The sequence below is a fragment of the Dermochelys coriacea genome, chromosome 12, assembly GCF_009764565.3.
Source record: "Dermochelys coriacea isolate rDerCor1 chromosome 12, rDerCor1.pri.v4, whole genome shotgun sequence".
Classification (NCBI taxonomy): domain Eukaryota; kingdom Metazoa; phylum Chordata; order Testudines; family Dermochelyidae; genus Dermochelys; species Dermochelys coriacea.
In genome coordinates, this window is record NC_050079.1 from 9,518,412 (window position 1) to 9,543,454 (window position 25,043).

The 25,043-nt window shown below is 42.5% G+C and overlaps 1 protein-coding gene across 3 annotated transcripts in view; it reads right to left on the bottom strand.

Moving 5' to 3' along the window:
• NECAB2 (N-terminal EF-hand calcium binding protein 2) overlaps positions 1 to 25,043 on the bottom strand; it is a 394,502-nt gene that overhangs the window by 9,827 nt on the left and 359,632 nt on the right. For 2 of the 3 annotated variants that reach the window (XM_043495046.1, XM_038368806.1), the window contains 3 exons: positions 17,724 to 17,780; positions 5,769 to 5,881; positions 4,284 to 4,361 (listed from right to left, as the gene is read on the bottom strand). In XM_043495046.1, coding sequence (XP_043350981.1) covers positions 4,284 to 4,361; positions 5,769 to 5,881; positions 17,724 to 17,780 — 248 coding nt within the window. The remainder of the gene's footprint in view (positions 1 to 4,283; positions 4,362 to 5,768; positions 5,882 to 17,723; positions 17,781 to 25,043) is intronic. The other variant, XM_038368807.2, reaches the window with a different exon arrangement.

The window sequence follows — 25,043 nt, forward strand, 5'->3', positions numbered from 1 at the left end:
GTGTGTATCCTTGGGCCTGTTAGCAGTCCCTGGCTTGCTCACAGCAGCACCACTTCATCATTCCAAAGGGAAAATCAAATAATGCCTAGATTGTGGGGTTTGGGAGCTTTTATTTGCGAGATCAAGGGAAGACGAGTGAGATACAGTGTGTGAATACTGCTCATGTTTTCCCTAGCTTGGTGCAAAAGAAAAGATTTCTTTCCCATCCCAAGAACACGTGAAATTTCAGCTACGGTGTGTCAGTAACCTAACCGCATGCAGTCATTTATCAGCCTGCTCTCGTTATCGACAGTGTGAGCAAAGAGCAGAAAAACATATGGTCACATATCAAAGTGGGTACAACATTCTAGCAGTGGCCACGTCTCTGTCTGTCGATGGGGTTATAAATTAGGACCATTACTTTCAATTCATGTCATGGGCAGACCTGACCTAACCCGAGAGTTAATGAAGAATCAAGCAGTAGCGGAATCAAGTAATCCTTGCTTAGTATCACTAGCAAGATTTGAAGGTAGGTAACTGCAGTCCAACCCAACTGCAGCTTTTTCAGGGTCAGCAGCCAATATCTCGCAGGTATCCCTATTGTGCTGTGGCAAGAAGGAAGCATCTCCAGCTAATGTGGCTACAGGTTGTTTGCTAAGAACAACACAAGTGAGAAACTTCCACTAACAATGCCCTCCTTTAGGCAGCACCTGAAATGTGCAAACTATCAGTTAGGCCTGTGGAATCATGCAACAGTTCAGTCTCATCAAGTGTCCCCAGTTAACAAGGAACAGGTGATAGATACCAGGGGGCAGCTTGTTCTTAAAATGATGGTGCTGCCCCCTGTGCCAGAAGCCATCCTCACCTTTGTGCAGTGTGGCTGTGAGAGCACTTGTGCAACAAGGAGATGCAAATGCCGAGGGAAGGTTTGGTGTGCTCCGATGCATACAACAGTGACAAGTGTAGTAACTGAGTATTGAATGCACCAGACAGATTCTGAGGGGATGTAGAAATGTTTCAAATATCTACAAACTACTGACTATTTTTGTGAGTAAATATAGCTTGAAGGGGTGTTGCATTAGACATTCAGTAGCTCATAGTTCTATGTAGGGGGTTACATAAGAGTACGTAGTTATACTTTATTAGTCACACAATATAGTCATGCAAGACATTCTACAGCCCTTCTATTAAGAGTCATTACTGAATTATAACGTTGATATGTATTGTCATTGTATTGTATTCCATGATAGAAGATAATTACAATTGTACCATGTGTGCTTCAGACTTATGTCTCTGGCCAAGCAGATAACAAAAAGTCTATGCCAATAAAAGATATTACTTCACCCACCTTGTGTCTCCCATAAAAATATGTTTTATAATTCAGGGTCAAGGGTCTTATCTGCATAACTTCATAAAAATAACAGACACAAAAACTTTCTCAGAAAAGTCCATTCTACAAATAATGACAAATATTTTGATGTATTACCTGGTACAAACAAGCTCATACTGTCATGTGACTACAGACTTTTGCTTTAAACAAAGGCAAAAAAGTACAGGAAAATGCATAAAATGTATCACCTGGGTCTAAATATTTCCCAAACTTTCCAAAACCACTACTCTTTTGAGTACATAGTTGCATTACCAATTGTATTTAGAAGCTTTCTGCCAATTTTGGGCAAAATTAGCCTATGTTTCTTTGAGTTGTGGCCCTGTGATGTTGCACTCCACATGTTTTATAAAGATATGTTTATAAGTGTGAATATGATGTAACTGGAATATGCTTTATGCAAAAGGTCTCTTGTATGGTATCTTTACAAAGTGTACAATCTACTGAGTGTGGTCATCCTATTTGTATGAATGTATCATTCTTGTATCTGAAATTAGGAATATGAAATATAACTCTGAGGTCCTATTGTAGGTATGGAAAGTGTGGGCCATTAACCGTGGTTTGGAATCCTAATGGCTACCATTAATTAGGACAATTGGTTGTAGATGGCTCTGTTTACTTGTAAGCCTTCCTGTATATGTGTATGCCAGTGAGTGGGTAATGAAATCTCACAGGACATGTGAACATATCACACGATACTGGAATCCATCTTTAAGCCGGTGCTTTTCCATTTAGAAGGAGGGGTTGGAACCCAGAGAGAGACTAAGGATTCCCGCCTTGTGCCAAAGATATAAAAGGGGGTGGAACAGAACAAAAGGGACCCAGACATGTGGAAGCCCCTGCTTTTCATCTAAGATGCCTGCTGGAACTAACAAGGTCTATACCAGGAGAAAGGATTGGGCCCAGACTAGGAAGGAGTCTAGTCTGTGAAAGAAGCTTATTGGAACATCTCTAAGGGTGAGATTTACCTGTATTCAATTTCTTAATGTATTAGGCTTAGACTTGCATGTTTTGTTTTATTTTACTTGGTAACTTACTTTGTTCTGTCTGTTATTACTTGATCCCAGTACATTCTACTTTTTATACTTAATAAAATCACTTTTGTTTATTAATTAACCCAGAGTAAGTGATTAATACCTGGGGGAGCAAACAGCTGTGCAAATCTCTCTATCAGTGTTATAGAGGGCGGACAATTTATGAGTTTACCCTGTATAAGCTTTATACAAAGTAAAATGGATTTATTTGGAGTTTGGATCCCCTTGGTAGCTGGGTGTCTGGGTGCTGGAGATAGGTGACTTACTGAGCAGGTTAAAGTTTGCAGCTCTGGGGGAGTGGACCAGTTTAGCATGTCTGGCTCAACAAGACATGGTTCTGAAATCCCAAGCTGGCTGGGAAAACGGGCTCAGAGGTAAATTCAGCACATCACATGACAGTCCCAAGGGGGTTTCTGTGACTGAACCAGTCACAGGCCCTTTTTGAGATTTTATGATAATAATGTTTAAACAGTATGTGATATAGAAAAACGGCACAACTTCAAGCATCTATATCCACCCTGGTGATGACCACCAGATATGTGCCTAATATATGGCAATGCAGCCTATACATTTTTCTAGCTGATGGGTTACCCTTTAGTGCTCAAAAAGACTACAACAAGATGCACCTTCCTCTTCAAGGCTGAGCATGCTGTCTCCACAGCTCCCCGAGCCCTTGCTAGCAAGGGAACCAGATCAAGCCCTGAGTTCCATGGCACACAGGGGAATATGTTGCATTCGGACAGCAGAGACCTGTCCTCCTCAGGACTCGCTTGCCGAACCTTAGCTTCCTCATGTGTGAAATGGGGAGGATCCCCACTTTTCTGAAGTGCTTGGAGTTCCTCTGATAGAGGCACTGTCTATATATGGCTCTTTTCAATGACCTAACTCTCCATCACTTAGTATGATTAATTTTAACTGTACGTAAATAGAAGCACAGCTGCATCTTTCCTTTTTGGATACAGCTGAAAGATACAGCTGGCCATCTGCATACTGCTCTGTACATTTCCCGGTAGGCTCTTGTAGGAACAGATCCTTGAAAGGATGTTGATTGGGAAAATGGGCTTAAACTGTGCAATAACAGAGAACATAGATGCACAAGCCTGTCTGAGGCACTAGGGCCATCAGCCTCTGCTCTGATCAAACTCCTCCTCACCCTGAAACTCAGTCACGCTCCCCTCATCTACAGGTGCTTTACACAATATGTGGAGGAGCGAAAGGAAACCTACCAGCCAAAGAAATACACATACCCTCCCCTCTGCCATTTCTCTCACCTCTACCAAACCACTCACACTAGAGTCAGATGCAGCCAGGGTGCGCTTACACTGTGTTCTGAGAGAAAGCACAAGAATCGGTGGAAAAGGAAGAGGAATAAGTGGGTTGTTTCTTTTAAGCCTTCTCCTGCCAATGAAGCTCCTTTCCTAACTTCTCTCCCCATGAGACTCTTGCTGCTCTCATCCTTTCCATCCCTCTGTTTCTAAAGGATAAGTTTTATTGCTGCCTCTCCCGGCCACAGCACTTCTGCTTTGAGGGGATGGTGGGCCAGGGCACTTGTCTGGCTCTGAACTCAACAGACCTTAGCTATTGCAGAGTTGTCTCACAAAACCTAGGCTTGAAACAGTTCCCATCCAACCAAATGAATAGCAAAATGAATGTCAAATACCATTGCAGCGACCGTGATCTTTGAGATGCTGCTATGAAAAGATTCCCATGTAATATGAAATATTTGTATCTGTGTGTGTGTGTGTGTGTGTATATATATATATATATAATAGGGAGGGTCCCAAACCAAGACCAAAGGGGTTGGATCACCCTCAATCTGCAGGTCAGGCCCATCTCTGATGTATAATTTTTTTAACCTGTAAGATTAAATGTTGCTACCCTACCTCTTCCAGTCCTCCTCAGTCTCCCAGAACTCATAGACGATGAAAGTGACTCCATCTGGGAGCCTCACTGCAGTTACACTGAAAGGGATGAGAGAGAGAGAGAGAAATCAAAAGCAAACACACACACATATATGTTGCGCAAGATGAACTATTCCAGCCACACCACTGGATTGGGAGCGCCAAGCGATGACTTGTCAGCTTGCATAAAACTCACGGGCAGCAGGACGCTCAGCTGCCAGAAGTGCCACACATCCCAGCTCCCAGCTATGTCAGGCACAGACATGAAAGTAATGATGATTAATCAGATACTGGAATGTACAGCACCTTTCAGAAGCAGGACCGAAGGCTGCACAGCACAGTGATTGGATGGTGGATTCAGGATTTCTCCATCTCACGGGTGCATGAGCTTGTAGCTTCTGTCTGAGTCCACTATTGAGACTGCCGATGCGTCAAAAGCCTCCATCACCCTCACCCCCAAGAATGAATCAACACACTGTGTAAACAGCCAACTGTTAACCTACTGCACTATCACACCACTCCCTCTAAAAGCCTGAAACATGGAGCTAGTGTTACAGTGTGGCTGTATTTTCCTTAGCGCATGAGCGTTAAATAATTTAGTGGGAGGCAAACTACAGACAATCAAGATTATCTGGCCAAGGCCCGAGGAGAGATCAGCTGCATCCGATAAGAGCAGGGATTGTGTCTGACTTTTCTGTTGGGGGTGGGGGAAGAGGAAAACCTGGCTTCGAATGAGCTAGCAAGTCTGTTTCAGGAGCTTCCATTCACTGACTTCACGTCGTTCCAAACAGCCACAGCACTTTCTGACCTCAGAATTGCAGAGGAAAGCCACTACCTAATGCAGCTGTAGAGCACGTGGCTTCCCTTGACTCTGCTTTGGGTCTTGTGCTTTCAGCTAAGGGCGCCTAACTCTCACTGCTTTTTCCTGCCCTCTAAGAAGTGCTGACACATGCCCTTATCCCCGGGCATAGTGAACGATATACCCGACACTGTTTAGCACCCACACTTCTCCTTTGTGGGCCAACATCCCTGATGCACAACCCCCATGGCTCAGACTAATGTAAACTGCAGCACACAGAGGCCAGCTCAGTAGTGATTGGATTACATTGAAGGAGGACTCAGATGGAAACATTTGTCTCAGATCTGAGCACCCTTAAACTGCAAGGCTTCTGATCTGGGGTTTTAGGTGGATCCATTACGAAGACATAATCTAGATACCGATCCAGGTTTGGATTTCAAATTGTCCTTGCCTCATCTTGCCCAATTTTGAGGGTGACTGGATTTTGGCTGGGGCTATATCTAGACTAAACTTAGATCTGTGTTCCGTATGTGCCATTTGTAACTGGCAAAGCGGTAGGCATTTGAGTAGCTATGGCAATAGTGGTGCTATATGTAAAACTTGAAGAGATTCATTTTTTGAAACAGTTACTCCCATTTTCCTTCAGAGAGATGGAGAATCATACTTACTGGAAACAGTCCCTCTGTCCTGCCACATTCTTCAGGTACTGCTTAAGGGAGCTACAGAATTCCCCCAGGTGCTTCTGGGAAACTGTCATCTCATTCCGTACCAAAAAGAGATACTGAAAAGGCAACGCAAAACAAATCAATAAAACAGGGGAGTTCTAATGCAGTTGGAAAGTAAAGCTGGTGGATTTCTTTGTTTTAGGTCACAATCGCAATCTTGGCAATCACCTGCTGTCATTTTTACATTTGTCTTGTGCTCTCTGGATCTACTTAATTACTTGTCACCGAGGGCCTGATTTCACAAAACTGCAGCAAAGGAAGCGCCATCTCGTAGATAAAACACTGGACTGGGGGTCAGGAGACTTTGGTTCGGTTTCTGGCTCTTTCACTGCTGTGTGACTTTGGGCAAGTCACTTCAGCTTTGTTCACCTCACACCCTTTGTCTTGTCTATTTAGACTGTAAGCTCCTGCGGCCAGGGCAGTATTTTACCATACATGAGTACACTGCCCAGCACAATGGGGCTCTAAGCTCAGTTGGGGCTTCTAGGTGCCACCATAATACAAAAAATAAACATAAAGAGAATTTCTCTGTTGATGTTATTTGGATTTTCTCAGTTAGTAAGCAGTTAATCTGGTAGTTGTAAGACTGAGCAGTAAGTCACTGAATATTTTTTTGCTTTAAATTCTAACGAGATAGTGTGTACATCAGACAACTATAATGAAAGCTTCTTCAAAAGGTTATGACTATTAATCAAATTTTATAAAGAAGGTGTTGTGAACAGGTGTGTCCCAATCTTCTAAAGGATCATGGAGTGCAACTTCTGAGTTGGAGTACTGCCAGGCTAAAGGGCGGTGACAAGCCAATCTGTGTTAGAAGAGCATCATTTTCTTGGGTCTCCGAGGGAGGGAAAGCTAAAACATATCAGAGATTCTGGAGTTTGGTTCGTTCAAGACACAACCCTTCTCAACTCTGCCTCATTTGACCTGAGAAAAACCACCCGCATGAGAGTTCAGTGTACATCCATCCGCACAAATGTGGTGTAATCTCACTGTATATCAGCAATGAATAAGCAACAACAATGGTGGAAAGCTTTGCATGTTCTACAGAGCTCAAGCCACTGGCATTTCAAGCTTCCTCTTCTAGTGTCCCTCATGTGGTGTCTTTGCCACACGTATTGCCCCATATTTGGATCTAGGCCAGTGGTGTGCTATGCGGCTCACAATGCTTTAAAGCTGTGATGTGACCAAGTGCATCTTGTTTTGATACCGGTACGTGACTTGTCTTCTTTAACAGCCACTATATGTTACCCAAATCTCACGCTGTGCACAATAGTAGGATTTCAGGGGCAGCATCTGAAAGTTGTCTCGCCCCACTGTCTGCCAGTTATTGTAATACACACAGACCTGTAAGCAAACTCAAAGTGGACCAGAGAGCCCACTCCACAGAGTAACGTAAGATGCAAGCAATAGACCTGAGCCAGGAGGGAGGAAAAACAACTAACAAGGCCTATTTAAAAGGTATTTTGGTTCTAGAGCAAGGCGAACATCTCAGGAATACCTTCCTGTAATGCCCATTAACTGCTTATGAATGGAAACAGCAAGGGGCAGGCTAAGCTCTGGCAACAATATTTTTGCACAGTGCCTGTCCAATCTCATTGGACAGGCAATCTGTTTTAGGCATGTGTAGTGGAAAGGGAACATGGAACAGAAGACAGTGAGTTTAATTTGCTGCAGTGAATACCAGTCGCTCTACAAGTAGAAGTCGCTTCTTGGCATGCATTCTGCTCCCTCCCCACTGGGGCGTTTAATGATAGACTTGGGACCAAATTCATCCCTGGCATAACTCCACTGAGAAGCAAGAGGAGGACACCTCCCTATATGCAAGGTTTGGGGTTCTTTTGATCCAAAAAGGGGGTGAAAAAATGGTCTTAAACTTGAACTCTCATGGTGGCATGGGGTCTACTCCCTGGGAATTTGATGCTGTCCCAATTAAATCAGTTCAGTGGGATGTTTTCACCTGCATTTGTAGGTGGGTTATGGGTGGTTTAAAGTCTGTAGGGCTGGGCAGAGAACTCAGCTGTACTCTGCAGAGTTGGTCCACGATATGTGGGCTAAGACTCTGCGTACTCCACTCTTTCCATTGGGTAGAGAAGATAAAACTAGATGACCAAAGGGATGCCTTGTCCAACAGAGGAAGGTGTGGCTCTGTCCCCTATTCAGAAATCCTATGCAGCAATGAAGGGCCCGCAGTTACTGTAGTTTGAGTCTCATTACTTTGCTGAGGTTCTAGGCATGGCAGCATCCATCTCTCACTAGACTGCTAGGGACAGAGGGGTGAGGGCTTTGCCAAAGCCCTCCATGTTTTATTACAAACACCTGTTCTAGATACAAGAGACCAATGCAAAGCACTGAAATAACCATCCCACAAGGATGTTTTTTCCCAAACCAAATTTCTATTCATAATCATCGATTTTAAACACTTTTAAGTTAAAATACCCTTTCTCCCCAGAGACCAATGGGATATAGACACACCATGGAAAGAAAGCTAAACTGCTCTTCAGCAGAATGCAAATGAGTTTTTGGCAGTTCAATTTTCATACTCATTTGCTTTTAATAATCAGTTGCACTGTTTCATTAAAAGTGAAGCTTCTCTTGATTAACCTGTTTTGCCTTTCAAAGCAAACAGAGTCACCGCCAATGAAGAGAGCGACGAAGAACATGAAAAGCCATTTTTCCATGCATTTTACCACTTTTCACACACATCATATGACAATAGGAATTGACATAACAGAAAGGAATTAGGGTGCAACCACCCTGGTATCCTGTCTCTGACAGTAGCTCATGCCACATAAAGCAGCCATCTCAGTAAAACATCCCACAATATATTTTTCAATACTATTTATCACAGGGTAAAATTGTTCCTGAAAACAGCTACTGACCAATTTATTCCTTGGTTCATGACAACATAGTAATTTTTGATAGCTACTCTTATCTTGATGACTACTTCTCTTTTGAAACTAAGCTGTTTGCACCTAAATAACATCCCGCAACCATGATTTCCACAGTTAACTATCCATTGTGTCAATATTTATTTCATTTTATTTGCATTTAATTTTGCTGCCTTCTAATAATTTCACTGCATGCTCCCTAGTTCTCATGTTACATGAAGCAGGATAAACAGAAGCAACTCACTAGCCTCTTCTCTGATACTTAATAGCTGAAATGTTGGTGATAACTATATAGTTAAGGATATACAAGTATTTCCACAATAACCCCCTATTTTCAGTCACTAATAGCTTCCTGAAACCTTCTCATATCAGGGTGAAATTTTCCAGGCAAGTTCTTTGTCCAAAGGCAAATGGTTTTGAAATGCATAAGCCACTGATTTGTTCATTTTTATGTCTGGAGCTGCCCATCCCCACCTTCTCAGTAAATGGGAGGTTGGAGGCTGTACAAAAATAGATGAGGCTTTACATATGCAACTCCCAGAATAAAAATAGTGAGCTCAGAGGCAGGGTTTGGCCTATGTAATACAAGCATTGAGGGTGTTTTTTTTTTTTAACGGACTGGAAAAAGACAAGCAAGAGCACATGTTAGTGCCTCCTACCTCAACAGATCTGTCCTGCCTTCAAGTTTCCAATCATAAATAGGCATATGTAAAATATCCTCCTGTGCAAAAATATCTATTTATACCTAAACACCGGGTTTGTAATTTTCAGCATTTTAGTACGTCTCAGAATAAGCAGCAACAGCTAGTTCTGCATTTAGCAACTGAAGGAACAGAGAAGGGTAAAGCACAAAATTAAGAAATAAAGTATTTAACCCCGAGATAACACATCTGAAGCATGTTATAAACATAACCAACTAATCTTCCTCACACCTCTGTGAGGCAGAGAAGTGCTATTATCTCCATTTCACAGATGGGGAAACTGAGGCACTGAGAAGGTACATGACGTGACCAAGGTCACAGGGCAAAATTGTGTCCGAGTGAGGATTAGAACCCACCAGTTTCTGTTTCAGCTCCCTATGCTCAGATCAACTGGTCGTGCCTCTGTTTCATAATGTATACATTCCCAAACATTCCTTAAACGTTGCCCTGCTTATTTTGTCTCTCTACCAGTGCAACATTCTAGGTGATGACACAGATCTCTGCCTCCCTTTAAAATTGTAGGGGATTGAAATAACAGACATGTTCTGTTACTATCAGAGCGATGTAACGCTTAACGTGACATATACAGAGAACAGCACAAGTGACAGTGGAGGCTTTGCAATGGAAAGGATAAGCACTATGTATAAACCTCATTGAGTGGAAGTGAGTTTCAGACCCACTGAGTGACTGCTCCTCTATTCTTAAGAGCGAGGTAAGGGCAGAGAATGGGTGTGTCTGAAGGCACTTTCCTACACATTTCCCATTTTGCCCCTCTCCAGCTACTCACTAGACAGGAGTAAGTTGGCATCCCCATAATTAATGCAGTGTTTATTTAATGCCAGATCAGATGCTGCTGAGCCCCCGGAAACAATATGCCTTCCCCAGCACCCAGCCCTTCAGCCACAATCCAAAAGTGCTGGTATTTCCAGAAAGTCGGGGGAAGACACATTGGCTATTCTGCACCCGGTGACTAATGTCACAGCTGCAGGGTACGTGTTGGGCATTCCCTGGTGCTCACTGCAGGAGAACGGCAGTGTAAATGGTCACCAAGGAAAATCACCTGCTGGCTTGCGTGGAAAAGGATTTTTGAGGGAAGTTGAGTCCATCATATGTGGCCTCACTATGTGGGCATCCTTCCAGGGACAAAAACCCCAGGCCTTTCTGCGAGGGAGTCAGGGATTCTCTGCTTCATGAAGACTGACATTTCCTCCCCTGCAACATTTCCACTTCTCTATCCATTTAGGATTGTTTCAGTCCAATAGGGAACATCATGGGACCACCTCTATGCCTGCGTCACGCTCACACTATACCTGTGTCCTTTATGACAGCCCCTTTGCATCCCACCCAGATTAAACAACAGCTGTTTGGCCTAGCATAAAGCACTCCCATCCTCTCCCCGCCCCCGAGCGGAACGTCTCTCTGATGTTCCTCGATTCTGCTGGCTGGTGTGTGGCACCTTCCCCTCCATATTGCCACAAAACCACTATCACTGGGCCCAGAACAAGCAGTGTTCTAAGGTTCATTCAGCAACATGACAGAATTACTCGGTGTCACGTTGCTTATTTTATCCTGCCTTTCATTCTGGCTCTGCCCCAGGACTGCTCCCTTCTCTCCTAAACAGCTCACTGTAATTGTTTTACATTGGCAACCCCAATGCAATGCTTTATAATGTTCTATAAGCAAGGCCTGGGGTCCAAAGACTGGCATGCATCACCACAGCAACATCACCAGCTCATAGCAAAGATACATCAACATATAATTGTTTGCAGTGCATTAGTTTCCTTGAAATGCCACTTCGGTTTCCAGTTAGACAGCCACAGGCCGCCTCTAGATCCAAGAGCTCATGTACAGGTGCATCTCTATTTCAGGGAATTGAATGTTCACTATAATTGCTGTAACACTCCACACTTGCCCTCAAGGTAGAACGGGCTTGTCTTCAAGGAGAAACTATTTTGGAAAAAGGTAAGGTGTGAATTTAAAATGCTTATGGCTATTCTGGAATAACGCCCCACACGGATGCTCATTCAGGAATAAGAGTATCCATGCAGGGAGCTATTCTGCAATAGCTATTCCAATCAATTTCAAATACAGAACAAAAAGTTAGTCCCTGCCCCAAAAGTTCTGCTGTAATACAAATATGAAATAAGGGTCAAATCTGGGTTGGGATTTCACATGTGGAGAAAGAGAGCTGTCAATTTGATTTAATATCTATTCCCGTAGAAATCTGAATCTGGATGAGAAACTAAACATATAACAAAAAAAGAAAGTTTATCTTGATGCCTTCCTGATTCCTAACTAGGGTAATGCTGAGATGGATGGTGCATTCGAATGCCTAAAATAGAGCCTGCTTTTTAAAATCCTGGCTAAGATAGCAAGTACAATAAATCTGTTCTGTGGGCTTATGGGATTCCAAGCAACAGCTTAAGAGAGGCAGTTTCCACTTCATTTTTCTGTTTTAATTAAAATAACTGTGATCAATGCACCTTCCTACTTACATCACACTCCCCTGACAATAGAAAAATGACTGCAAGAGGCTTGAGGGAAAGAAGAAAGGCCTATTCAAATCCATAAGAAGGACTGCCAACCATTACAGGATAATTGGATTCTAGGCTCCACTGGTAATTATGAGCAAAGAAAGATATGGAGAAAAATCATCTTCAATGTCATTTTTCCAGACACAGAGGTGTAAACCACTAGCAGCAGAGTCATTCACACCATGGACACAGGCAGGAGTCGTTTCAAAGGAGAAAGGCTTGTTCGAGTCCATTTCAATGCTGCACTGCTAATCCAATGGAGCGAAATCTTTAGAAGACATGCAAGCTTTGTAAAAGACCACAGAAATTGCCAGACTGCTTCAGATCAGTGGTGGTTTTATTCAGCATCACATCTCTAGTTCTAGAGACTCAACACTTCAGAGGAAGGTGAAAGAAACCTCATATTACAAATATGGCAAAATCTATTCAAAGGGAAGATTCTTCCTAACACCCTTCACTTAGAACCTAGAAGCATGAAGGTTTATAGCCCTTCTACCTTTAAAATAAAATAATTCAGATCCTGTCTAATGTAACTGTGGATGTTCTCATTAGCCATATAAACATCCAATCCTTTCTTGAATCCCAGCAAACTCTTGGCCCTCAATTATGTCAGCTGCCAATGAGTTCCACATGCTAAATCTGCACAAAGTAAAAGAAAAAAAATCATTTTTTTGTCTGTGTTCTTTGGAGAAAAGCAAAAGTTTCCAGATAGAACATAACATAAGAACAGCCATACTGGGTCAGACCAAAGATCCATCTAGCCCAGTATACTGTCTTCCAACAGTGGCCAATGCCAGGTGCCCCAGAGGGAATGAACAAGTAATTTTCAAGTGATCCATCCCCTGTCGCACATTCCCAGCTTCTGGCAGCTTCATAGACGTTTGATACATCAGCCCTCCTTCGAAATTGCCACAGATATCCCAAACACAGTACACTGTGTGAGCTATTTTCCTGGTCTTTCTCCAGGGTGATAAGCATACTCCTGTCACAAAGCACTGTGTGTTATACTAGGACACCACCATTTTTAATAAGTCCCTGCGCTCAGTGCTCTGACTTAACAAGGACCATGAATCAGTATTTGAGGAATGCTTCTCCTCTGTTGCAGGTTGATAGAGGATAAGGACAGATGATCCCAGACTTTCAAGCTGTTTTTCCCTAAAGCAAACTTGAAACTTGCCCAGTTCATGAAGTGTCTCCATTTGTATTCCTTTGTCCTTTAAAGTCTGACTACGCCAAGCCCTGAAGTGGTGGGCTTGTGATGCACAGGATAAACGCCCGGCCCTTCATTAGACAGGATGTCGAGGTGAGGCCACATGAAGACAGCAATTGCTCCAACTCTGACAAGCAACTTAAATCAAACAGGAAAGCCAATATTTAAACTGGTTTCAGAGTAGCAGCCGTGTTAGTCTGTATTCGCAAAAAAAAAAGGAGTACTTGTGGCACCTTAGAGACTAACAAATTTATTAGAGCATAAGCTTTCGTGAGCTACAGCTCACTTCATCGGATGCATTTGGTGGAAAAAACAGAGGAGAGATTTATATACACACACACAGAGAACATGAAACAATGGGTTTATCATACACACTGTAAGGAGAGTGATCACTTAAGATAAGCCATCACCAACAGCAGGGGGGGGGAAAGGAGGAAAACCTTCCATGGTGACAAGCAGGTAGGCTAATTCCAGCAGTTAACAAGAATATCAGAGGAACAGTGGGGGGTGGGGTGGGGGGGAGAAATACCATGGGGAAATAGTTTTACTTTGTGTAATGACTCATCCATTCCCAGTCTCTATTCAAGCCTAAGTTAATTGTATCCAGTTTGCAAATTAATTCCAATTCAGCAGTCTCTCGTTGGAGTCTGTTTTTGAAGCTTTTTTGTTGAAGTATAGCCACTCTTAGGTCTGTGATCGAGTGACCAGAGAGATTGAAGTGTTCTCCAACTGGTTTTTGAATGTTATAATTCTTGACGTCTGATTTGTGTCCATTCATTCTTTTACGTAGAAACTGTCCAATTTGGCCAATGTACATGGCAGAGGGGCATTGCTGGCACATGATGGCATATATCACATTGGTAAATGCGCAGGTGAACGAGCCTCTGATAGTGTGGCTGATGTGATTAGGCCCTATGATGGTATCCCCTGAATAGATATGTGGACAGAGTTGGCAACGGGCTTTGTTGCAAGGATAGGTTCCTGGGTTAGTGGTTCTGTTGTGTGGTGTGTGGTTGCTGGTGAGTATTTGCTTCAGATTGGGGGGCTGTCTGTAAGCAAGGACTGGTCTATCTCCCAAGATCTGAGAGAGCGATGGCTCGTCCTTCAGGATAGGTTGTAGATCCTTGATGATGCATTGGAGAGGTTTTAGTTGGGGGCTGACTCCAACGAGAGACTGCTGAATTGGAATTAATTTGCAAACTGGATACAATTAACTTAGGCTTGAATAGAGACTGGGAATGGATGAGTCATTACACAAAGTAAAACTATTTCCCCATGGTATTTCTCCCCCCCACCCCACCCCCCACTGTTCCTCTGATATTCTTGTTAACTGCTGGAATTAGCCTACCTGCTTGTCACCATGGAAGGTTTTCCTCCTTTCCCCCCCCTGCTGTTGGTGATGGCTTATCTTAAGTGATCACTCTCCTTACAGTGTGTATGATAAACCCATTGTTTCATGTTCTCTGTGTGTGTGTATATAAATCTCTCCTCTGTTTTTTCCACCAAATGCATCCGATGAAGTGAGCTGTAGCTCACGAAAGTTTATGCTCTAATAAATTTGTTAGTCTCTAAGGTGCCACAAGTACTCCTTTTCTTTTTGCGAATATTTAAACTGTGGCTCTTTAGACTGCATGCCAATCTGCTGATTAGACTGCACTGGTATGTGCTTGTCCAGACGTAAAATGTCATAGGGTTTTGTTCTCACCATAAGCATAACTTCTTATCATCTTGGATTTTCACTTAATTTTGAAGAGGTGCCATGCGGGGAATCCCTGTTTGCTGGCTGTCCTCAGGTGCCTCTGTTAAAGGAGGACTTACCAGAATGAAAGGTAAGGTGGGTAGGGCAGAGAAAAAGTTAATGCAGTCTATGCTATTCTATACTGGTTCTTATACCGCTCTCATCTCCACATTATCTGCTTCCTGTTTCCATGAAATTTGGAGGGAGATGGGATGAAGCCTCCCTAGCCACAGGGAGCCAGACTGTCCTGGGAGGAGGATGACCTATCCCAACCCATGCAGTAATGGGGAGATCTCAGTGGACATACGGTGGATTTTGGTGTCTACTGGCAACCAAATAGTAGCTCACAGCCCTGAGGGACCATTCCTGGAACTGGGAATGGCTGGAGTGCAGAGGCTGTCCAGCCACAATCTTGTTCTTTTAACCACACCCCTGGCGGGCTGTGGATTTTGTAGTGTCTTCCTGGCAGTGTGAGCTCCTCCCCAGAGCTCTCTCTCAGCACCACATTGACCCCCTAACTTTCATACCTTTGCCAATGTGAAAAAGTCTCTCTCCAATAACATCATAAATCCCACTCATGAACTGCAGATCTCTCTAAGCCTTGGGAGACTTCCAGCATCACTGTAAGCTTCTAGCCAGGTCCCTACTCTGCTTTTGAGTATTAACTACAAATGGATCCAAACCACAAAGCTTGGAGCTGAACCCAAACTCCAAAGTCTGGCTCCGGTTTGGTTCAAGCCTATCTTAGTTACTAATAAGTAAATGTATGTGCTTATTTTCGCCATGCTCCTCAGCCAGAATGCAGCAGACTCCAGCATTTTTATCACCTGCATGTTTTAAAAAAAAGACAAGTGGTTTGCAATGCACGATCGAGCAGAGTTGAGCAAATAGTGCATTTTATGGGAATTTTTGTTTATTTTAAAACGTGAATTTCCCTACAGCCATTTTCACAACCTCTTTTGGTTCATTTTCTGCAAACAAATATTATTAGATCTGCATGCCACTGTGTTGGGTCCTGTACAAACACATAGTAAGAGACAGCCTCAGCCCTGAAGACCTGACCCTCCAAGCTATTCTGGCACATATGGGCTTGGGAAACAAATTTCAAAGTTGCCTGTCTGAGTATTTGTGAAAACAGAGTTCTACATTTGCAAACATAAACAATTGTGTTCAGAAGGCTTGCATGATCATCCAATCACAAAATAAACACAATGGCAAGTGAAGTACGCAGGGTGACCAGATGTCCCGTTTTTAAAGGGACAGTCCCGTTTTTGGGACTTTTTCTTATATAGGCGCCTATAACCCCCACTCCCTGTCCCGTTTTTTCACAGTTGCTATCTGGTCACCCTAGAAGTACGTCACCAGTCTTGACTAAGCAGCACAGTTCATATTTTGAATGTTGAGTAATTGTGAGGAACCCCTCAAGTAAAAACAAAAAAACAACAAAAAAAACTACCGCAAAGAGCTATGTACCAATGGCATCCAAACAACTAATAAATTGAAGAATCTACAACCTACTCACAGATAGTCAATAAGCCGAAAAAGAAGTGACATTCAAATCATTTCTTTGCTCACACAACTACTGTTGATGTTGGTATCAATGCACAAAAACACCACACTAGTGACAAGCATACGGAAAAACAAACCCACAGCATCTAGCCACAAGGTGTATTTATTCTCCCGGCCGAGTTCCCTTTCTAAAGACAAAGTCTCCTTCTGCATACTGTCTAGAGCCCATTCCTTCATGGCACAAGCTGAATGGCAGCAGTTTCTGATAACAAGGTTTTGACAGTGGTAGGATTGGTTAGCCTCCTACCTTAGCACACAAAACAACTTGTGACAAAACAGACATATTTTTCAGTGTAATGTATTGTATAGTCTCTACTGATGGACTTTCATTCATCTGCTGCGGCAGATACAGAAAAGGTGCAAATCTATATTTGTCTTGCAAACAGAAAACTATTAGTGCCATGAAGTTAACTAAAGCAACAGAGGTCCATGAAGCTCTTCAGGATGCAAATGTTTAATTGTCATTTCCCAATTCAATCACCAAATCATTTCAGGAATTCTAAATAATCCATTTTTTCCCATGGAAGGATCCATTTGCTTAAATTCACAGTGCTATAGAAACAGCACTGCTGATTCAAGGAAATGTTAATGAGCAACTTCATTTGATATAGTTAATCACTCTATTGATTTCCAGAAAAGGTTAATGTTTGCTTCTCTGAGAAATCCTGAAAATAAAGAGAAGTGGGAATCCCTCTTCACAACTCGTAAGTGTGGAGTTGTTGGAAAAGAAAGCTTTGCCCATTTACAGCTAACTTATGGGGTTCTCAAACTGGTGGTTGTAACCCTTCGGGGAATCACAAGATTATTTCATGGGGGGGTCGCAAACTGTCAGCATCCACCCCAAACCCCACTTTGCCTCCAGCATTTATAATGGAGTTAAATATATTAAAAAGTGTTTTTAATTTATAAGGGAGGGTCGTACTCAGAGGCTTGCTGTGTGAAAGGGGTCACCAGTATAAAAGTTTGAGAACCACTGAGCTAACTGAAAGTTTTCATGCGAAGAAAAACAGATAACAGATGGTATTTCTGAGCCAATGCTTCATCTTGCTGAAGAGTGACATCACATGACACAGTAACCACCCAAAGCGGTCCAAAAGAAGAGACTTTCCTCTTGGTTTAAGTTGACCTTTAGAGCCACAGCTTTAGCAGGAAGAGGCCGAGTGTGACATGCAAATATGCTCATGCATGCATTCATATTTGCATATGCAAACAGAGGCATTCATATTTGCAGGGACCAATCCCATTTGTGCGTACTCACTGTGCAAGCTGTACTTTCGCTGTCTGACAGTCTCTGGTGCAGGTCAAACCAGAGAGTCTGAAAAAAGTGCAGAAAATATAAACACCATTATAATTGCAATAAACAAGGAAAAATGAACGGTAAAGGTCTCTGTCAGGGTTGCAAGGTTAGCTGTCCTGTTCTGAGTGCACCCCTTCAGGTGTTCTTTACCTCTCCTGGACTGGAATTTCACTGTTCTCCCACTCTTAGCCAAAACCAGGGGCTACCACACCCTGTATATCAACTATTCTTAACCAGAAGGTCTGACTGGGTTCAGTATCTGCAGTCCTTCCCTGCGAGAGTCAGTAACCAGTGATGTATACAGCCAAACAGCCTTCTTAAAAGTACAGCATTGCTTATTCTCACAGTAAAAACAAAGAACTGAGAGAAAGAAGGATTTAAAAACAACAGTCTACACACATGGCTATCTAACCTACAGCCCTAGCAATCAAGGATGGTGACCTAGGCAGGGCCTCTGCCGTAAGAATTGTTTTGGGGATGTTTTATGACCTATGCTATACAGGAGGGCAGGCTAGATGATCACAGTGGTTCCTTCTGGCCTTGGAATCTATGATCTTTTGCATGTTATAATGAAGATGGACAGACCTGGAGAGGAAAGTTCTCCATGTATTCACAGAAGAGTAGTTGCACTGGGTTGTGTCAGTGCTGACATGGGCTGGAGGCAGTGTGGGCTGATGGTTAGGACTCAAGAGAACTGTGTTTAATTCCCATCTCAGCCACTGGTTTACTGGGTGACCGTGGGAAAGCTACTTTCCTCTCTCAGTGCCTCAGTTTCCCCATCTGTAAAATGGGGATAATGATAGTGCTCTCCTTTGTAAAGCACTTTGAGATCTACAGATGAAAAGCACTAGATAAGGCCCAGATATTACTATATTATTTTTAGCCTCTCCTATGATGTGGTGACTTGACTCCTAGAGAATAGCTGCACACACTGCCACAATTCACTTGATAGGGACCAAACAGCTGACTTCCTAGTCACAACCAATAAGGGTTAGATTTCTGCCACACAGAAGTACAAAGCTCCATATCTCTGAACCATCCAGTCGCACCATCAAAAGTAAATCTGCATGCACACACTGTTAGCTCACAATAACAAACTTAACAAATTAATTCAACGCATCTTAAAATTCAAAGTTATGAAATTATTTTATCACCTTAATACCATGAATACTAATGGAGTATTTAAAGCAGGAGTGTAAGCAATGGAACCCTTCTTGTGTCTTTTATCTATCACTTTCAACACCTACGGACATTTAGCACTTCCAAAAACATTTCCCCAATGTGAGCCGTGGAAGTCATTTCCCAGTGATCTGCACAAAAGAGAGACATAGAGACACTGTACATAGAGACACTGCACATAATGTTATCTGCCAGTGACAGCCATCCAACTCTCTAGGCTTCTGAATCTGAAAAATCCAATGTGCAATCAGCTGTTTTGAGACCAATGTCGGGGCTACATGTTTGCAAGTTGCAAACACAGATTTGGACATTAGAATGTTTTTATTTTTTGTGGCAGGACCAAACTTCTGAGCACATCATTTGTCCTTCGAGGGCAGCAGAGAGAATTGATATTCATTGCCTTATCTAGGAGAGGAGAAAATAAGACAGGAGTCGAGAGTGCAAACGACACATCAGCTGGGGAAGGCAGTTAACATTGCTTCTTGGGCTGTACTGCATTCAATAATTCCAGCTCCTCATTCTCACCTGCAAGGCCCTGCACAAACTTGCCCCTGCCATCATCCCTGCTTTCATTTCTACCTCCTGCCCCATTCGTTGTGTATGCTCCTCCCTCCTTCCCTCTCCATCTCCGCTCCATAACTTCAGTCATGCTGCTTCTTGAGGCCCTGGCTTCAATAAACTTCAATAAAGTTAAGCACCTGTGATTGGTGCCTAAGGCCCCCTCTCTCAGTATAAACTCACATAAAGCCTCCCTATTGAAACCTACTTCTTCCAGGAATTTTGAGCACCTTGCCCTCCTCACTAACAATCTCTGCACACCTTCCCTTGGCTAAACTATGGTACTGTGTCATGTCTTGAATCTGTTTGTCTACCAAGAGAGCATCAGGGCTGGCAATGTGTTCTCCTGCATCCCACATTGGGTTGCTGGGGATCTCCCCTTTCAAATGGTATAAAACCTCCCTTTTCTATCTCCAAAGGGTCAGGAGATCTAAGCCCTTAAAAGCGCATATGCTAGACTGGATAGTCTCCCAATGTTGGATGGGGCCACTGTAAATGTAGGAGGGAAATGTCACATTCGGGAGATCCAAGGGACCATTTCTGTGGTAGGCTGATTTCAGATAAAATGGTGACTAAGGCTTGAAACATTAGCCATAGTTGGCTCAATGGGCAGAGGGCAGGTGAGGACGTGAAAGGTGCATGATAAATGCAATTTACCACCCAAACATAATCGCCGCATATGTGATGTATATATTGATATAGAACTAGGCAGGAATCCAACAACAACAGGTATTCCTCACGCACTGCTGCCTGGTGCAATGTGCATCTTACACAACATTTAAATTAGGTCACCTTCACTATTCCCTCTTTCCCCCATGTACCCCAGTCTGAACCCTGTATGAAAGCAACTGATCTTGTCTCTAAATGATCTCTCAGCTGTGTGCTTAACTGGTGTCCTGAATTAGAGATTTTTCATATGAAAGAAAGTTAGGACCCTTCACGTATCTATACAGTCTAAGATCAATAAAGAAGGAATTGATTTTTTCCCGTAACCTCTTTTATTAATGGCCTGTAGATATGGTGAGATTTGAAAATGCAGTCAGTGCTGTTTGCCAACAGAGAAATATGATGTATAGTATCAACCAACGTTACAAAATTAAAATCAGAGATACATTATGTATTACAGCATATGTATGTACAGTAGTGGGTTAAGTTACCCCAAATATATCCGGTACTGTGGAACAGGGGCATTGGGAAGTGAGGTGGATACAACCCTATTCACAGTTGTCTCCTCTTGCTAGGAGAACTACCAGATCTTTAAAATCTCTGAAGCCAGAGTAATGCCTACATAGCATTATCCCAGGCTGCAGGGGTTTTATGTATCAGTGTGTGATTGGCATTTTTAATCCCTTCCTAGCACACTGAACAGAGATACTGAACTCAGTAACACAAGGAAGTTTCTTCACTGTGCAGACTTTCTAATGGGGCTCTTACTGTATAACTCAAAATGTTGCTTGCTGAACAGCAAAGTCACCTTGAGCAAAATTTTCAGGAAGTTATTTTACTGATCCAGCCATGACTTGGGATGCCAGGGCACAGCTCAGAGCAGCCCTTCTTTCCACGATCCCACATACAACCCCTTTCCCCCTGAGTGTCCTTGCTTTGTTAACCAACCAACCAATCAACGAGGGAAACCTGGCACATACTGAATGAACAGAAGTGCAAAAGGTGTTTGTAAAGAAGACTTTCATTTATTTCTCCCTTGGCCTTCAGTTGGTTTAAGCTGTAATAGGTACATGAGGTGCTTTAAAAGAAGGGGTGTTTGAAGACTTTTCAGATAAGAAGCTGCATCTCAGAGAAAAAAGAAAAGGAGGACTTGTGGCACCTTAGAGACTAACAAATTTATTAGAGCATAAGCTTTCGTGAGCTACAGCTCACTTCATCGGATGCATACAGTGGAAAATACAGTGGGGAGATTTTATATACACAGAGAACATGAAACAATGGGTGTTATCATACACACTGTAAGGAGAGTGATCAGGAAAGGTGAGCTATTACCACCAGGAGAGTGTGTAGGGGACCTTTTGTAGTGATAATCAAGGTGGGCCATTTCCAGCAGTTTACAAGAACAGTAGGAGGGGAAATAAACAAGGGGAAATAGTATACTTTGTGTAATGACACATCCACTCCCAGTCTTTATTCAAGCCTAAGTTAATTGTATACAGTTTTCAAAATAATTCCAATTCAGCAGTCTCTCCTTGGAGTCTGTTTTTGAAGTTTTTTTTGTTGAAGAATTTCCATTTTTAGGTCTGTAATCGAGTGACCAAAGAGACATTATCAAGGATCTACAACCTATCCTGAAGGATGATCCATCACTCTCACAGATCTTGGGAGACAGGCCAGTCCTTGCTTACAGACAGCCCTCCAACCTGAAGCAAATACTCACCAGCAATCACACAACAAAACCACTAACCCAGGAACCTATCCTTGCAACAAAGCCCATTGCCAACTCTGTCCACATATTTATTCAGGGGACACCATCATAGGGCCTAATCAGATCAGCTACACTATCAGAGGCTCGTTCACCTGCACATCTACCAATGTGATATATGCCATCATGTGCCAGCAATGCCCTCTGCCATGTACATTAGTCAAACTGGACAGTCTCTACGTAAAAGAATAAATGGACACAAATCAGACATCAAGAATTATAACATTCAAAAACCAGTCGAAGAACACTTCAATCTCTTTGGTCACTCAATTACAGATCTAAAAGTGGCAATTCTTCAACAGAAAAACTTCAAAAACAGTCTCCAACAAGAGACTGCTGAATTGGAATTAATTTGCAAACTGGATACAATTAACTTAGACTTGAATAAAGACTGAGAGTGGATGTGTCATTACACAAAAAGAAAAGGAGTACTTGTGGCACCTTAGAGACTAACAAATTTATTAGAGCATAAGCTTTCGTGAGCTACAGCTCACTTCATCGGATGCATTTTACACAAAGTAAAACTATTTCCCCTTGTTTTTTCCCCTCCTACTGTTCTTGTAAACTGCTGGAAATGGCCCACCTTGATTATCACTACAAAAGGTGTCCCCCTCCCTGCTCTCCTGCTGGTAATAGCTAACCTTTCCTGATCACTCTTGTTACAGTCTGTAAGGTAACACCTATTGTTTCATGTTCTCTGTGTATATAAAATCTCCCCACTATATTTTCCACTGTATGCATCCAATGAAGTGAGCTGTAGCTCACAAAAGCTTATGCTCTAATAAATTTGTTAGTCTCTAAGGTGCCTCAAGTACTCCTTTTCTTTTTATGGATACAGACTAACACAGTTGCTACTCTGAAACCTGCATCTCAGAGGATTCTCTGGGTCTGGAGGGTTATGTGAAAGAGGTAGGCAGGCTTTAGGGGCATGATTGCAGCAAGTCAGCATCATTCTTCATCAATCTAGCCTTCAATTCATCACTTAACAAGCACTATCTTGGTGATAGAATAATAGAGAGAGAGAAAGATACTGGGTGACTTTAGATCTGGAAGGCTACTGTGTTTTAGTAAAGTTTGGTTTACAGACCAGCCACATTAAGGTTCCTATTAACACTGCTTTGCTGTGTCTGGAACAGAACAGAATCTGATTTTAGATATTCTATGCAATAAGCATGGATAGAAATCAGCTATTACAGATGGGTGAATGTACAATGAAGCTAATTTGATATGACACTCTGTAATAAGAAGATCTGAGTCAGGTCTATAGTTTGCACACAGTTTTAACCCCGGGCCAAAGCCTTAGCTTGCCTCAAGCCAGCCTCCATATTTGTACACTCTCATTTTGTGTGCACAAAACCTGCATTTGCACCTGCAAATGTGCAAATTGGGTAGCAGTATGTGCAATTGCATCTCACATCATGCAGGATTGCAAGGACAAAGGTGGAGGATAAGTCTAAAAAATATCACCCTTTAGGTTGTCACTAGTTATCCTCAAGAGCATTTACAAAGTTCCAGGTCAATGCAATGCAATTAAAATTTAAAAAATCCACCTAAAGTAGGTGCATTGGGAAAGACTGACCTGTATGCAAGTACTCCATGCTATTTCCCATCTCCCTTTCATTCGGGAACTTTTCAAGATAGAAAATTGGAATGAGGGAAAAGTAGAATCAGTTAAAGGAAAAATGCCTGGATCCTAGCTGTTCAAAGTGCTCTGTTTTGTTACAGAGTTCCAGCTCCAATCCTTAACTCCCCAGGTTGGCAAGGAGTGGAAGTGCTGAAAAGGCAGTGCGCTCATCACAGGCTGCAAGGACAAGCAAGTGCCTCGTTATAAGAGAGAAACTCAAGTCACACAATTGGGCTTGAAACTTCCTCAGAGTTCAAGTGTTTGATGATCTGGGCTTTCAAGTCAGATTTCTCCCTAGACAAACTAGCAAAAACATAATTTTACTAAAAAAGAAAAGGAGTACTTGTGGCACCTTAGAGACTAACAAATTTATTAGAGCATAAGCTTTCGTGAGCTACAGCTCACTTCATCGGATGCATTTCGATGAAGTGAGCTGTAGCTCACGAAAGCTTATGCTCTAATAAATTTGTTAGTCTCTAAGGTGCCACAAGTACTCCTTTTCTTTTTGCGAATACAGACTAACACGGCTACTACTCTGAAACCTATAATTTTACTGTAATTCAGACAGATACTTGTATGTGAAACACCAGCCACCCAACAAAAATCTAACTATAACAAAGCCAGTGGGAGAAACAAGATAGACTGGAAAACAAATACCAGCTTGAAACTGGGCTTCAATATCCCAGCTCCCCAGCAACAGCACACACAGCCCTGCAGACGTAAAACCCAACAGGCACAAAAAGGAAACAGACTTTTGCCCAATAGGAGACTGCCAGCAAACCATGTGTATAGTAAAAAGGAAAGGGCTTTTAGAAGAGAAAAGCCTGAATCCTGTATTACAGTTTCAGAGATTTTTAAGGCTAGATGGGACCATTAGATCATCTAGTCTGAGCTCCTGAATAACACAGGCCAGAGAATTGTATCCAGTTACTTCTTTATTGAGCCAACTAATTTGAATCTGACTAAATTATATCTTCCAGAAAAGCATCCAGTCTTGATCTGAAGACTTCAAGGGATGAAGAATCCATCCTTTTCCTTGGTAGTTTGTTCCAATGGTTAATCTTCTCAAGACTGTACTTTGAGTTCTCCAGCCAGTTAAAGAGCATACAACTTCAGAGCTCGAAAGAAACCTGGGCAGTCCTTCCAGACTGAGGGGAAATAGTGGCATCAAAATAAGGTCTTAAGAATGGAGCACAAAATAAGGGAAACAGGAAGAAGAAACAGGGTTTCTCTCCTCCAACACCTTCACTTCCCCAAATTAAGGCATCAGAAATGTACAGAGTAAAAGACAACAAGGAAGAACCCATCGAAATGCAGGCATTATATTATCAGTTCATCCAGTTTCCCCTGTTGCTTCCTAGTATGTGATAGAGGAGTCAACCTTGCTCTTTGAGAATGAAAAAAAGTGAATAAAAGCAATTGTAGAAGAATCAGCAGCGGGGCATTCAAAAACTGCATTCTGTTGCCTTGACAACCAATTTTCTAAAAA